Below are 16,968 nucleotides of genomic sequence, written 5' to 3'. Positions count from 1 at the left end.
AATTGAACTAGGACCTCTGGAAGAGCAACCACTGCTCTTAACCTCTGAGCTACCTCTTCAACCTACTAGGAATTTTCTTAAATGACTTAAATATATCTTCTTGTTGTTATTGTTGTTGACAGAGTGTAACATAGCCCAGGCTGACCTCAAGCTCTGAATAGCCAAGGATGCATTTGAATTCTTGATTTTCCTGTGTCTGCCTTCCAAGTTTAGGGATCATGGGGGTGTGCCACTGCACCTGACTTAATGTTTGCCTGACATAGAATCCAGAGTTTTGTTCATGCTAGGCCATTGTACTACCATCCGACTTACATCTTCAGCCTCCAAAAGCATCTTTTCTTTTTTTAAAGAAATGATTTATTTATTTTTATTTCATGTACATCTGTTTGCCTGTATGAGGGTGTTAGATCCTGTGGAACTGGAGTTATAGACAATTGTGAGCTATCATGTGGGTGTTGGGAATTGAACCAGGTCTTCTGGAAGAGCAGCCAGTGCTCTTAACCACTGAGCCATCTCTCCAGCCCCAAAAGCTATAGCATGAATAATAAAAACCCAGAGACAGATATTGGGGTTCAACCTGAAGATCAGAAAAGCAAAAAGCCAGTCACTGACTCTTAGCTTTCTACCTCAGACCAAAATGGCAATCCTGCCTCCTCTAGTCCTCAGAATGAGACTGAGCTGAGACCTATCTCCTCCCATTTTGTATTCTTCTCTAGTGCTGGGATTAAAGGCATGTGCCACCACCACTCACCCTCTGTGGCTAACTAGTGTGGCTGCTGGGATTAAATGTGTGTGCCACCACTGCCTGTTCTGTAAGGCCGACCAGTGTGGCTGTTTTACTCTCTGATCTTTAGTCAATCTTTATTTATTAAAACACAAATAATATACCACTATAAAAAGCATCATTTCTAAAGATGTTAAGAGTAATATTCATTGAAACTGAATAGCATCCTTCCATCTTCCTGTGTAGTCTCTAGTTAATGAAGGCCAGTTGTCTAAAATGAAAACCTGTATTTGTAGTCCGGGCTGGGCTGGACCTTACTATGTATCTCAGGCTGGCCACACACTCAAAGTAATTCTCCTGCCTCAGCCTTCTAGGTGCTGAAATTACAGGCGTCAGCGACCATGCTTTTTCTTTTCTCCTCTCTTCTTTTCTATCACCACCATTCCAGCTAGCCTGGTGGCCCTTGAAATCTGTAAGGTCACCAACTTCCTGCCTCTGTCTCCCGAGTGCTGGAATTGCAGGCATTTATTGTAATAGTCTATCCTCAGTGTCTTACTTCTCCGTTAAGGTAAGGGCTAAAACAGAAGGTTCCTGCTTTAAAAACGGTGCTTCTCATGGTAAACTGCACACAGCACAACATTCTCCATTAACCATTCAGTGGTGTTAACTAGTCATCACCAAAATTTTTCATAAACTTTGAGTGAAATTCTGTGCTCTTCACATTTTCTTATCTCTGTTTCTGGTAACTTTTGTTTTCCTTTCTGTCTCCAAAGATTTTTACCTATTTTAGATATAAAATAGAATTATATGATTTTCGTTCTTTTCTGTTTGGCTTATTCCATTAAACATAATATATTCAAGAATATCAAAATATCTATTTTCATCACTTTTATTTACTTAAGTATATGTGTGAGTGCCAGCTCACATGCATGTGTACCACATGTGTGCCCAGTACCCAAACTGCCTGTAACTCGATGAGCCAGCATGTGGGTGTTAGGAACTAAACTGTAAGAATAGCAAATACTGTTAACTTCTGAGTGGTCTCTCCAGCCTCTTTATTGCTATTATAAAATAAATTTATAGAAAGCAAACCCTAAAGTTAAAAAATACTTAAGTTCATCAATCAGTTTAGAAGTTCATGACCCATAGGCTGGGGAAGATAGTGGGTGAAGTATTTGTAAGAGAGCCTGAGAGTGAGCCCAGAACCCATATAACAATCCAGCTGCCCTGGCACACTTACAGTCCCAGTGCTTGAGAGACAAAGACAGCAGGGTCCCTGGACTGCTGGCCACCCAGCCCAGCCTGCTTGGTAAACTGCAGGCCAATGAGAGACTCCTAAGCAGTGACACTGAGTTTGTCTTCTGGCAACCACATGAACACATATATACGCATCCGCACAGACATGAACACAAACACACACAGAGATCAGTAGTGAGGGCTGGAGAGATGACTCACTGATTGAGAATGCTTGCTGCTCTTGCAGAAGACCTCATTCCCAACACCCATGCCCAGCAGCTCCCACCTGCTTAAAATGCTATCTCCTGGAGATCCACTCTTCCTAGCATCTGTGGGCACTTGCACACACATACACACACATCTATTTTTAATGTATATTAATCAGGAACATACTTAGATTATTATAGTTTATTATTTGAATCTATTCTATACTTTCAGGAAGTTTGAAAGATAATTTTTTTCAAAGTGAGTGATAAAATCCTTAATTTGATGTGGTAATATCAATGCGGAACTCAAACTTTATGTCTTGTTTTTCTGCTGCCATGAAGTGACACCTTGACAAGGCAGCTTATAAAAGAAACCATGTCTTGGGGGCTTGCTTTCGAGAGTGAATTCATGATCATAATGGCAGGGAATATGGTGGTAGGCAGGCATGATGCTGGGACTGTAGTTTTAGCCCACATCTGATCCACAGCTTCAAGGCAGAGAGACCAACTGGAAATGGTGTGGATTTTTGAAAGCCAACCCCCAGTGACACACCTCCTCCAACAAGGCCACCTCCTAATCCTTCCCAAGACAGTTCTACCAGCTGGGGACCAAGCATTGAAATACAGGAACCTATGGTGGCCATTCTCATTTAGACCAGCACACTGTGGTAGGTTGGACTACTTCAAGGGTGCAAAAGTAATTACTCTAGACACTGGTGAGGGGTTGAACAATGCTGCTGTTAAGCAACAATTGGAAAGGTTGAGCTAGTGTTTCCTTTTTGCTTTTTACATGAGAACCTCTGTATAATTGACTACAATTAACCAAATAATCCTAACACTATATTTTGCTTAATTTACAGTCATTATTTTTGGTAAAGAACTATTGTAAGGTTTTAGGAACAAATTGACTTAATACTTGGTTGTATAGCATGTGAACATATAGGTAAAAATTGCTAGAGATGAAAAACTTCTATGACCTTTACTTTCAGAAATTTTATTTTTAAATTGAAGCTATTAGTTGAAAGGAGCAGATTATTTTAAAAAATAAGATTTTCATCTTAAAATAAGACCATAAATGCAGTGAGATTAAGAAAATACTCAAGAACAGTTTGTTGTATAGTCATATGCCTTTTGGTGTTGAATTATTTTTATTTTTATTTTTTTTTGGTTTTTTGAGACAGGGTTTCTCTGTAGCTTTGGTGCTTGTCCCGGAACTAGCTCTTGTAGACCAGGCTGGCCTCGAACTCACAGAGATCCGCCTGCCTCTGCCTCCCGAGCGCTGGGATTAAAGGCGTGCGCCACCACTGCCCGGCTTGGTGTTGAATTTTACGTCGTGCCAGGACAGCTCCTGGAAGCTCAGCAGTCTGGTCTCTCTAGTGCTCTGTCACTCACAGAGGAACCTGCTTTTCCTTCTGTTGCCATTATGATTTATATCTTGCCTTAGATATTTTTATTTCTGACTTTTGCTTCTTTATAATATATGCCTACTTAAAATCAGCTTACTTTGTCCACAGTAGCTTGTCTGATTCTCTCAGCATTTCTTCACTTGCTGTCTTATGTGTGCTCTATATTTTCTGATCCAGACTCAGGACCTGAGCACTGCATTGCCCTCGCTCCCATTTTGGTAGAGCTCTTACAAGACACCTCTGCATGGGGTCAGATGCCCACTCGTTGTGACTGAGAGACTAAGCTGTTAAGAGAAGTTGTAGACTGGGCCATATTACTTTAGAAAAGGACTAGGAGTCAATTACCATGGTGGACAGTGTGTTCAGTATGCTGTGCAAATGTTATGTGTACCTGCACACCCTGTTCTCCATTTGAGGACAGAAATAAGGAAGTCCAAAGGTGTTTGAGACCTCCCAAGATAATGCAGAGCATTTGAATTTGGAGCAAGTGTCCCAAATATTAAGTTCATTTGAGACCAGACTATTTTAGTACCATCAGTTTGTATAACATATGAGACAGAAGTAAATTTATGTAAGAACTGATAACAAAAGGCTAGATATGTCACTGGTTTATATAAGGGGGTGTTGGTGTGCGCACACATGCACACGCGCATTAGAATGCTTTCTTAGGATACACAAGTTTGATCTCAAGCATCAAAAACAGTAGATCAAAAGTGGGACTTGGTGGTACACACCTGCAATCCCAGTAGTTCAAGGTCATCTAGGATTCATAGTTTCCTGTCTCAGAAACAACAGGAAAAATTAAAAATAAAAAGTGAGACATAGGAGAATCACAAGTTGAGGCTTGTCTGCTGAGTGAGAAGTTGTCACAAACAAATGACAGCAGAGAGCTAGAGCCTGATGGAGAGATATCATGGCTTCTGAGTGTCAGCTGGGCAAACCGAGGACCTAAGTTTGTATCTTCAGCAACAATATAAAAGCTATGTTTGGTGAAGAGCAATCAAGGAAGATACCCAGCATTGACCTCTGACCTCCACACATATTATACATAAAGAGAAAAAGAAATACATAGCAATGCTATGTTACATATGACAGAGAAGCAGTTAACCAAATATGTCTACCCATTCACTCTTACTTTCCCAGTAGCCTGCCAAACACAGGCAGGATTTTTACAAAGACGAGCTGCTGTCCCCATGAATGTGACCTCCCGCAGGTCTTAGTAGTATCTGGCTTCTCTGTCTGTTCTGCTGCAGCTGTGTCCCTGTGCTTTTTCTGTGCCTCCATCTGCTCCTTACTCCACCCGATGACCATGTCCCTCACTCCAGAGGTCAAGATGAAGGTCTGTGGACACAGGAATTCTTTCCATTTTACACCAATCAAGCCTGAAGCCTGCTTACTCCTCTTATCCACAGCAAACCTTATACTTCTGTTTTTTCTTCTCTTGCATTTAAATGGCTTTTAGATATAATTTATATACTTAAATATTCGCCCTCTTAAAGTGAACAATTCAAAGGGCTTTAGTATATTCATAAAGTTGTTTTTGTCCTGAGCAATACTTTCTTCCTTTTTTCCTCTACAGATTTTTTAAATGTTAACTAAAATTATTGGGTGCAGACATGTTCTGATAGGATTCTTTTCATATTCTTCATTATTTGCATATACCTTCTGTTACATTCTGAGGACAGAATCTAAATTCTAAACACAAATCTATTTATATTTTGTGTATGTTTGTGCATATTGCTGAAGATAGTTTCATGCAGTGTTTTTAGTATTCCTTCATTTTGACCGCCACTAATCACACGGAATCAAATGTGCAATTTTTCAGTGGTAGTTGTGTCATTGTTCAGAAAACTGGAGATTTTGGAGGTTTTCAGGTTTTTTGTATTAGGGATTCTCAGGGGCTTTGTTTTGTTTTCCCCAAAGACAGGGTTCTCTTTGTAGCTCTGGCTGTTCTGGAATGCTCTCTGTAGACCAGGTTAGTCTGGAATTCAGAGATCCACCTGCCTCTGTCTGGGATTAAAGACATGTGCCACCATGCCTGGCATGAACTAGCTTTTCAACAGTTCCAAGAGTTTTCATTGTCAAGTAAAAAGTTTTGGGCAGGTCAGGCTATGGTGGTGCACATCTTTACTCTCTGCACTGGGAGGCAGAGACAGTGGATCTCTGTCTGTCTGTCTGTCTCTGTCTCTGTCTCTGTCTCTCTCTCTCTCTCTTTTTTTTTTTTTTTTTTTGGTTTTTCAAGACACGATTTCTTTGTAGCTTTGGAGCCTGTCCTGGAACTAGCCATTGTAGACCAGGCCGTCCTCGAACTCCCAGAGATCCGCCTGCCTCTGCCTCCCAAGTGCTGGGATTAAAGGCATGCACCATCACCGCCCAGTTCTAAATACTCTCCTTAGTAGCATTTATATCAAAATTTTTATTTATTATTATTGTGTTTGTGTGGGTATTCATGTCACAGGGTGTCCATGCAAAGGTCAGAAGACACCTTTGTGGAATTGATTCTCTCCAAATACCTTGTAAAAGTGGCTCTGGGGATGGAATTCAGGTCTTTAGGCTTGCAGAATCATCTTGCTGACCCAATTGCATTTTCTTTAGTATTCTTCTTAAAAACTTCTAAGAAAGTTATTCATATATACAGTCTTTAATGGTGCTAATCGCTTTAACAGTTACAAATATTTTGTCTGCACCCTGCTTGTCATCAACTCTGTAGCTTATGTTCCTCCCACCGCCACCCCATGAAACTGGAGGGATATATATATATATATATATATATATATATATATATATATATTTCTGTTCTGTTTGTTGCTTTCTTTCCCTGCTAATTTGGATAAAAGCAGTGAACAGTAACTGTGCCACAGCCTGCATGGTTACTGTTCATGGCTTGAATTCAGCCTAGCTCAGTTTTTCAGAGTTAGGCAGAAGACAGTGAGTTTCCTCTGTCCATAATATGGATGACCTGACCTTTGGCCTATAGAGGTTAGTTTCCAGTAGAGTTTTTGTTTCTTTGGCAAATTTCATTAGCACCATCTTAATTGTTCACATTTCTACCAGAATTGCAGTCTTTACTCCCAGCAGAATAGCCCATTGAGATCAATTTACAGAATCCCAGGGTTTATCTAGCTTGTAGATGATGCTGATTTTTGGTTTTTTGAGACAGGGTCTGTATATAGACCTCGCTGACCTATAACTAGCTCTGTAGACCAGGCTGGCCTCGAACTCACAAAGATCCACCAGCCTCTGCCTCCTAGTCCAGGGAATAGAGGTGTGCACCACCATGTGGGTCACAAACCTCATAACCGAACATAAGAGAATTGTGAAAATGTTTCAACATTGAAAGGCTTCTAATGTGTGGTGACCCAAAATTAGTTGATGGTTAAACATGTAATAGTGTTCCTGACAGCGTTTGCCTGTTTGATTTTAAAATTGTTGTTTGACTTGCTGGCTGAAGTTGTATTTTATTTTTTAATTATTAAATGAAAATTTTGTGCTTGGAATGAAGACAGAATTTCCAACAATTTCTGAAATAGCCCTAAACATACTTCTGCTATCTTATGCTTGTATTTTTGCAAAGGACCTTCTCAGCACTGACAGCTTGGAAAACAATGCAGGTGCTGAACATTCTGTGGCATCAAATGTTTAGCCAGTATTTAGTTCCTGATGTAGAGTAAACACATTTTACTCTAGTTCCTAATAAATGACAATATTATATGCATGCAAAATGGTTTTAAAATAAATTCTTTATGGTTTATTATCAGTAAATGTTTGGTTCATTTGCATATTTTATATAGCTGTATATACAGGGCCATTAAAAATTTGCTCAGGTGTAAAGGGGTTATTAATGGATAAGTTTTAGGAGCCCTGCTGTAGCCTGCAGCTCTGAACTCTTTCTCATCTCTTCTATAAACTGGTTCCAAAGACTTAGGAACTACATGGTGAGGCAGTCTTGTGCACTGATTACTTTTCTTGCTGCTGTAGCCAAAACCCTGACAAGAAACAACGTAAAGCGGGGAAGAATTTATTTTAGCTCTAGTTGGAGAGTTAGTCTTAGTCTATCACCATGGGAAAGGCCTGACAGTAAGAGCAGCTCCAAGCCACACCCACAGCAGTAGGAGGCTACTTGCTCATAGCTCTATGCATCAGGAAACAAATATAGACAGGACAGAAAGCATATCTGGGGTCTAAAACCATAAGACCTTCTCCCAATGACCCAGTCCCTGAGCTAGACCCTACCTTCTGAAGTTGCACAGCCTCGACAGCTGACTGGGAACCAGGTGTTTAAGGATGTGGACCTGTGGGAGACAGTTCACATTTCAGTCATAACAGCTCTCCTCTTGATATAAAGTCTTTCCCTATATGGTCACATCCCTGTCTGTGGTTCCAATTCATTGTCTAATTACAGATAAGTTCTAAATTTGTGTCTAGCCTTGATCTATCCTCTGAGCTCCAAATGAGTATATTTAATTCCTGACTTGATTTCCCTTTGATTTTTTTCAATCAAGGTCATGCATCTAAAACCATGTGCAAGAGCACTACCTCAAGCCCACCTTCCTCCCTTGTTTCTTAGTGTACTGTGCTAGCATCAAACCCAAGACCCTGTGTATAATCCGTCATTCCCACCCAGCTACATCTCCACTTTCCCTAGTTGACCCTTTTTGTTTCCATACTTAAGCATATCTTGTTAGCTCTAAGATTTAGTATACTTATAAAACTGCAAGCTAATACAAAATTCATATGACAAATTTATTCTTTTGTTTTATTTTTGGTTTGACTTGGTTTGGTTTGGATTTTTGAGGCAGAGTTTCTCTTAGTAGCCTTGGCTGTCCTGGAACTCATTCTATAGACCAGGTTGACCTCGAACTCAACAGTGATCGCCTACCTCTGCCTCCTGAGTGCTGGGATTAAAGGTGTGCATCACCATTGCCTGGCAAGTTTATTCTTAATTGTTGGGACCGTTTGGAGTCCTGGCCTCTAGCTGCTTTTCCCTGCTAGAGATATTCACTTTCCTTCTGATTTGAGTCACTGAAAGCTGTGTCAAAGTTGTTTACCAGCTCTGCTTCACGAGCACGGGTTGCCTTGGCCTTGAGGATCAGAGGATAAGGTTTTCACCTGTTGGCCCACCTGACTGTTGGGTGTGTAAGCCTCTGTGGGGCTATTGAATAGGGGGCTTCTTACCAGTTACTAGAGGTTTATGTCCCTGTCTCTCTGTCTGTGTGAGTCTCTGTGTCCAAAGGTCGACCCCTTGCCCGAAGCTTGCGAACTGTGTGGTGTGCATAGAGCACAGACAGGCGGTGTGCGCTGCCCTTAATAATGCACAGAATATACTTTTAAAATGAAATGTTAGATGGTTACAAAAGCAGTCCAGGTTCATATTCCAAAATCTGTATTTCTACATAAGATAGGAAAGGTATATGAGATCATGGGCTCATCGGTTAAGAGCACTGGCTGCTTTTAGGAAGAACCTGAGTTCAGTTCTTGACACCTCTTTTGGTGGCTCACAATCATCTGTGAGTCAGGTTCCAAGAGATCTAGTGCCCTCTCCTGACCTCCATGGGCATCAGGCACACATAGCACACAGACATATATACAGGCAAAGCATTTATATTCATAAAAAGAAATACTATGAAATTCGAGGGACTAAGGGGATGGATTTTTCAGTGTGTAGGAATATTTGCTGTTCTCTCAGAGTACTTGAATTCAATACCAGCCCGACTGTCAGGAGGCTCACAACTGCCTATAACGCCAGCTCCAGGGGATCCAAAGCCCTCTTCTGACTTTTTGGGCAACTGGACACAAACTGACACACATGAATAAAAATTTGAAATACGAAATCTCAAAATGACTTAAATGTATTAGAGATCTAATACAAACGGATTAGTAATGTTTTTACTATGTGCTCATTTGCTGAATGTGGGTAAAGTACATACACTTCAGCTAAATAAATGTATTTAACTGAAAATCATTATTCATTTTTTATGTATTAATATAGTATATCTATTAATATGTATGCTTATATACAAGCATAAGGGAAACATTTACTTAGCCTATTATACATTTTATCTCATGCCCTTTTGGTCTAATTAGAAATTTTTTAGATAGGTTATAACATTTAAATTTCTTAATTAAAATTAATTTTTCTTTTATATAAGAAAAGAACACACTGTTAATATAGCATCTACTGGTTATTTATGTGAAATAATGTTATCTGATTGCAATCTACTTCTGTTTTGTCTTAAGGTAAAACCGGCATGTTTTAGTAACCTAACACATAACTGTGGCTTCTAAGGAAAATACTGTTGGTGAACTTCACGTATGATTTAATACTCTTTATGTAAAACTGTAGTGCTCCTATAGTCTGAAGGAAAAAGCTGGAAACTAGTGCGCTAGTGCTTCTGTGTCTGAAGCAAGAATCTCACTACTTTTAAATGAAGAGCAGCCCTGAATTCCTTCACTGGTGGTCAGCCCTTGAGAGACCCTTTGGCTTTGTAAAAGTGCTTATTGTCACAGAAGTATTTTATACTTTCATATGATTAAAATTAATTCCCTCCCTTATTTTTGAATTGGCTTTCTATTGTCTGGTTTTTTTTAATTGGAAAAGATTAATGGAACGAAGTATAAGATGGTACCTCTGTTTCTTCTTTTGTATAATCTTGTTGCGTGTCTCTACATAAGCTGTTCTGGCCACTCGTCACAGTAACCAGCTGGGCCATTTCACCTGCTGGAGCCATTAAAGAGGACTCTCTCCCCCCAGATTAATCCCCTCCGACATTAGTTTTTTGCACTGACAACTGCAGCAGGCATTCAGAATTTGCAGGTGGCCAGTGTGACGCACATAATTGCCTACAATTTTAGGCAATGAATAAAAATGGTCTACATTACTTGTCAAAGGTTGTATATGCAGTGCCAAGTGAGATCTATGGGAAGCCTTTTAGGGTTTAAAGAACAGTTAATAGCAAGGCTGCACAGGGCTTTTTTAATCATAATGCATTTGTAATATAGCACTTTGATCTTCTCCTTGTAGGAAATGGTGTTGCATTAGCCACTTTTAAACATTTATGAGTGAAATTTAGTTGTAGAAGAGTAAAAGTGATTATTCTTAAGCAGAACATGTTAGATTTCATTAAAAGTTTTCATCTTGCCCCTTCCTTGTTAAAATCCATGGGAAGTCCTTTCCCTGGAGGGCTTCAAATCAGGATCTAAGGCTATTGGGCCTTTTTCTTATTTTTCTTGTTGGTAACAGTAAGATTTGCGAGGAAGGTATACTAAATATTGAGATAATTTATAAGAGAATAACTGGTCGTGGTTAAAATACTCTCAGGAAATCTATTACTAATGATTGTGCTGCAACAAATTTTAAGAAATGAATATTTAAAACAGGCCCATAAACTATCTTTACAAAAACAAAACAAAACAAAACAACAACAAAAATTCCCCCCAAACAAAAAGCCCAGATGACTCTCAACTGTGCCTCTTCTGGTAGAGCTGAGTCTGACCTTTGGGACCTGAGAGCCTTTTATTAGCACCTGCTTGTAAGGAGAGCCTTGCCACACGCAGCTTTTAGATTCAGACCCACAGGGCTGATGAGGAAAGGCTTGAAGGGTTCAGTTTGTGTCACTTGCTGTTTGCCGTTTCCATTTCACAGATGATTAATCTTTCTGTGAAGAAAGGCCAGAGAAACAAAGCCCATTGGGCTCCTCCCGCAGTTACTCCTTCTGAATGCACACTGGCTTGCTAACTAAAAGGCCTTTAGATTTCCAGCAGAGAGAGATGTTCCAAAAGAGAATGCAGCTGGTTGGAGGTCACCAGTGCAGGGCTCTTGCCATTGTGTAATGGAGGCTTTGGCAGGTTGGGGTGGGGGAAGCACTAGAGAAGTGGCAGGGAGAAGGTGTTGTCAGAAAAATTAATTCATAAGAAAAAAGGTTTTGGTCAGTTCATTTAATATTTTGTAGAGTAAATAATCAATAATAGGTTTAAATTAGTTACTTTGTTTTTTCTTTATAAGGAAAAATATATTTTAGTCTCTCTTCAGCATACTCCCCTCCCATTTCAAAATAATATGTGGAATCACTAGATAATATGGACTCTTAAATTCTGTCTTTGATGTGATTGAATTATCTTGCAGTTTTTCATATTGTTATGTTAACTAATTTTGCTAACTTTGTACACTAAAATAATGCTTCATCAAGAGTTCATCAGGGTTTTTTTGAGATACAAAATATTGTTTGTGTGGCTTAGTTCTCCTTTCATTACAAAAGTTATTTTTATTTTGAGGATTTGAAACTTTTAGTACATAGTATCAAATGCTTAAGTGTTCATCTTGAGTTTTTTTCCTTGATCATGTACAGGATATAATGTGCAAAGTCAAATCCTGGGTTATAGATCAAAAGAAACCTGTACGCTTCTATCATGATTGGAATGACAAGGAGGTAAGTTGTAAATACTCTTGTCCGTTACTGCCTTTGCTTTGATTTCTTAGATAACAAAATGGGCTGCTCATTATCTTATATCTAGTAATATATACAGTTAAGCTTTGATTTCTGTTAGCTATTACAGATTCCTAAGCTTATATTTTCCTTTTCCCCATCTCTCACTTAAATATTTCATAACATCTAATCCTTTACAAACAAAGATTATAAAAAGGAAAATGTTTACTCCATTAGTGCTTATGTTCAATGTTTACTCCATATTTACTCAGCATTTGAAAGGGTTCTTTCTCTGTCTCCCACTCCTAGATTGAAGTGTTGAATAAGCACTTATTTTTGACCTCAAAGCCAATGGTCTACTTGGTTAATCTTTCTGAAAAAGACTATATAAGAAAGAAAAACAAATGGTAAGTTTTTCTTTGGATATACATATACATATCTATATATGTACACATATTGCTAACACAAAGCATATAGATAATATATATACATATAATATATGTGTATAATATGTTTACTATCTTTTCATTTTAAAATGTTGAAAATGATAAGAAAGTTTTGCTTCATGTTACATTTAGAGATGAGTCTCCTAAATAATTTGTTTGCACTAAGAGAACATTAACAAAACCGAATTAAATCAGAAAATTTTGAAACGTGCATGTTTGCTTATCCAATTTAAGTTATGTAAACATTGTTTGTTTTTTGCTACAAAATGAGACTAAAATGTTATTTGGTCAATAAAGTGTTTTAAGCCATGAATTTCTAGCCACACTGATACTGCAGGTGACCTTTAAACCTCTACTAGGGGTTATAGCCTGGCATAAATTTTAAAATCCAGATTGAATAGTTTTTTTGGAAAAGCTAAACCTGGATGCAAAAAAGTCCCAGATACTGGCTTGAAACTTCCAAAAGGTATCAAAGTAAAAAACTGCGTTTAAATGTTGCCATTCTAATATGTAACTAAAATGTGCCAGATTTGTTCCTCTTCCTTAGAACTCTGAAGAGAGCTGTTGAGTTCAGGTGGGCATGGAGACCCTGGCTTCCTGCTTACTGTGGCTTCCCTCACTACCTCCTCAGCATGCTGTACTATTGAGTCATAGAGATAGATCAAAACTGTACAAGAAAAAGACCTGAATTCTCCTAAAATATATTGTTGGTTTCTCCCTGTACTTCATTAAGTACTTAGATGCACATGGTTTCAATTTTCCATTAAAAATTCTCATTTCCATATGATATCAAAGAGTGAGAAGGCTTTAAACTGAAAAATAAACATTCATAGACTGGAAGCCAAAACAATAATTAATGTCAGATGGTTAACTCCAATAAATCATTAGAATAAATTCTGTGAAATTACTGCAACTAAAAATGCCCTGTTGATATTGCTGTAAGACATTTTGTGTCCCTGATAGGAAACTGAGTTTAACCTCTTTATTGGCAATGTTCTAGAAAACATAAATTTAACATAAAAATGAAGTTCAGACTGGTCATTGTCCTCTAGAAAGTAATTAACTTTAAAATATAATCAGTTCTGTCTTGTTTCAAACTCTAATAAATTTGATGATTAATGTGTCAGAAATTGTTTTCTTTAAGAAAGGATTTTAAAATTTATTATTTGACTTCAGCTAATCAATCTTCTCCTGGAAGTATGAATGGTGAGTTTTCCTGAGGCTGAGTAAAACAATACAGACATCAAAGTTTACATGAGAAGGGATGAGTCTGTTTCCTTGCCCAAAGGGGCTTCTCACACCTGTATTTCAGTGATTACAGGTAGAACTCCCTGGCTCTAATTGTATAGTAAATACCATTTCCCAGACCCTGATGGTAGACAGACTGCTTAGGAGACGCCAGCCTGTGATTTAGCTGTCGCCAGACACCCCATGTTTTTTGCAAGACCAGTTGTGATGATGATATGGTTATAGCCCATTGAAACTGCTCTTGTCTAAATAACAAATTTTAATTTGTAACAACATAGATGTATGAATGGTTTTATTTTATAAAACCAAATTTTCGTAGGTTTTATGTATAGCTAATGATTTGTTCTGAGGTTGGGATATGTGTGTTGGGGGGAGGTGTCCAGATCTTGTGGAAGTTAGTGTAATTGGAGCTGAAAGATCAAAGACTGGGTAACTGAGTGATGTTCCAGAAGAGAATTTACCACATAGCCATTTTCTGTACAGTTTCTGCCGCCTGCTGTTCCTATTTTCCCTCAAGCTAGCCATTGACTACCCCCTGTGCATCCCTGCTCGTAAAACATGATTGAGGAAGTATTTGTCATGTATTTATGAGTGGGAAACACTGTGTGATAGGGAATGGCATCTACTGGAGCCAGAAAGATTGCCACTTTCCTTCCATTCAGCCACTCCGCTGCAGCTTTGAATCCTCTGTTTATGTAACGTAGCCTGCGTATTAAAGCACAGAATAAATTTTTATTATGAAGGATATGAGCACTAGGTTTCACCATTTGTAATGCTGCAAGCAGATGTAAATAGTTAAAGTCCATTTTAACTCCTAAATCCATTTGCTTCTGTTAGCATCTTGTTTTTTTGTTTGTTTCTAAGTCCCATTTGCATCAGTTGCTCCTTCACCAAAAAAAAAAAAAAAAAAAAAAAGATTTTGTTTCAAGGTTAACGTGTAATACTACTGTAGCAAATTAAGATTGATGCAGGAAGCAGTAATAAACATGCTCACGGGACTGGGAACTGGTCGGTGCTAAAGCACTTGCCTAGCCCTGGGTTTAGTCTCTAGCACCAAAAGGAAAAAAAGTTTAAAATACACATTTGCACACACATCTATGCACGTGCATGTGTGCGTGCGTGCACACACACAAACACCTGTGTTTTAAATGTAGAAAGTTATTATTAGTGGTTAGGAAAGATCAGAAAAGGCCCGTGACTTCGGCTCCAGGAGGAAGACTATCTTCATTTTAGTAGGCCACATTTCTAGAGTGATAAACATTTTGGTTTCTGCCTAAAATTCACCATAAATTAAAATAGTGGCATGTTATCTTTTCATGCCAGCTTCTTTAAAAGAAGCGTGTGAAAAGATCAGGCTAGTGTGACTAGAGCACACTGACCTTCTGGAAGGTAAGAGCTAGAGCGAGTCCAAGTTTCTACTGCTTCAGCAGTGCTGGATTCATTCTCTCACTGGGTCCTGAAGAGAGGCTGATGTGGCAGCCGGCCTGACTGGCTGTGTTACGATCAGATGACAGCAATCAAGATACTGAAGAAGAGCCACAGAGACCACTGATAGTGTTACAAATGATTAAACAAACGTGTTTAGAAAGTTTTGTTGATTTGGTAGGTGCTAATGAGTTTTTTTAACAATTCATTTTCTAAACATGATCAGTTGTTACAGCAAGATTATACATAGTATTAATTTTCATCTTAGATTGCATGGTGAGTCATGGTGTCAAGCAGGTATGGGACATTCAAACTGTCAAACCACAGCTTAATTGGAGGTTTAAATTTCAATCTTTCACCTTTGCTGCTCTGTTAGTAATATATGCTGTCCAATTATGGAATCAGTAGAACAAACTCATCTTAGATATTTTTTACACCTAATAGCTACCAATTATGTTTCACTCTGTGCTATCCTGTCTTTACTGTTCTGTAAACTGTTGATGAGGGCACTTGGATTTTGTTGTTGTTCTGTTTTTGGTACCATATAAATATTTTTCTAGAAATACTAGTACATTTAAACTTTAAAGCATACACACTTCTTCATCGATCTTGGTTACTAAGCCATCACATTGAATGATGAGATTGTTTGAAGACTCATAGGTAGGCACCTGGAAATCTTCCCAGCTTTAGAACAGTCACAAACAACATGTCAGGTTCAGATTTATTATTAACCTTTATATTATTATTATGTATGATTCAAGTTTTTGGGTTTGGGTTTGGTTTTTGGATTTTCAAAGCAGGGTTTCTTTGTGTATCCCTGACTGTCCTGGAATTTGCTTTGTAGACTGGGCTGGCCTTGAACTCCTGCCTCTGCCTCCCCCGTACTAGCATTAAAGGCGTGCGCCACCACACTTGGCTTTGGTGCAGGTTTTTTCTGCCCAACTTTCTTCTTTCGTTAGTTTTTTATGTTTGTTTAAAAAACCAAAAATAACTTCACAATGATATATCTTGTGTGATTGCCTTAGGGGAAAATCATGGAATATATTTAATCTTTTCTTATTTTACCTTTACATTTTGCCTTTGTTTTTTGTTTGTGTATTCGAGAGTAAGTTTCTCTCTGTAGCAGTCCTGGCTGTCCTGGAACTGCATGTGCAACTCTTCCTGGCACCAAATTATTTTTTAATGTAAATTCAGTTTATTTATTTGCATATACGTGTACATGGTTGGTGCCAGGGCATGCTTTTGTCATCGGGTCCTGGAATGAAATTCAGGATGTTAAGCTTGGAGGCAAGTGTCTTTACTCACTGAGACATCTCACCAGCCTCTGAATTATTTTTCCATGTGTATTTTTGCATTTTAATACAATTTTCATGTAATAATATTTGTGAATTTCTGTTTTTATTTTTTTATTTATTTTTTTATTGTTGTTGTTCTTTTACGAAATCCAGATTGGCCTTAAATTTTAAGCAGTTCTTTTGCCTTACCCGCTTAAACACAGTATTTATGAGCCAAACTTCTGTTTGGTTTTCATTAAATGTTTTAGTTACTCTTTCAGAGATTTCAAATTCTTATCAAGTGGGATTAGTATATTAGTGTACATCATAAGAATGGTAATTATAGAACTGTGTCTTCTGTATAAACAATAGATGCATATGTGGAGGCCTGTTTGCACTTTGTTCAAAATGATTTATGGCTAATTACTTCTATTTGCGGGGTAGTTTGTTAATTTTTTTTAAAAAAAAATAATACATTAGGAACATGAGTTGTAATTTTTATAAGCATCATCTACTAACAGAATTTTCTGAATGGCATAATTCATCAAATGCATAGGATTAATTTTTCTATATAAACAGG

General features: G+C 38.2%; 1 protein-coding gene across 1 annotated transcript in view; it reads left to right on the top strand.

Annotated features, from left to right (window-relative positions):
* The window catches only part of Ola1 (Obg like ATPase 1), a 125,361-nt gene that overhangs the window by 61,619 nt on the left and 46,774 nt on the right, over window positions 1–16,968 (top strand). Inside the window, exons 6-7 of the mRNA XM_041631548.1 lie at window positions 11,918–11,998; window positions 12,305–12,402. Of these exons, the coding sequence (XP_041487482.1) occupies window positions 11,918–11,998; window positions 12,305–12,402 (179 nt within the window). The remainder of the gene's footprint in view (window positions 1–11,917; window positions 11,999–12,304; window positions 12,403–16,968) is intronic.

This window comes from Microtus oregoni, unplaced genomic scaffold (assembly GCF_018167655.1).
Source record: "Microtus oregoni isolate MIOR12 unplaced genomic scaffold, Mior012 000037F_ref0000500, whole genome shotgun sequence".
Lineage (NCBI taxonomy): Eukaryota > Metazoa > Chordata > Mammalia > Rodentia > Cricetidae > Microtus > Microtus oregoni.
This window is presented reverse-complemented; position numbering and strand designations above follow the sequence as displayed.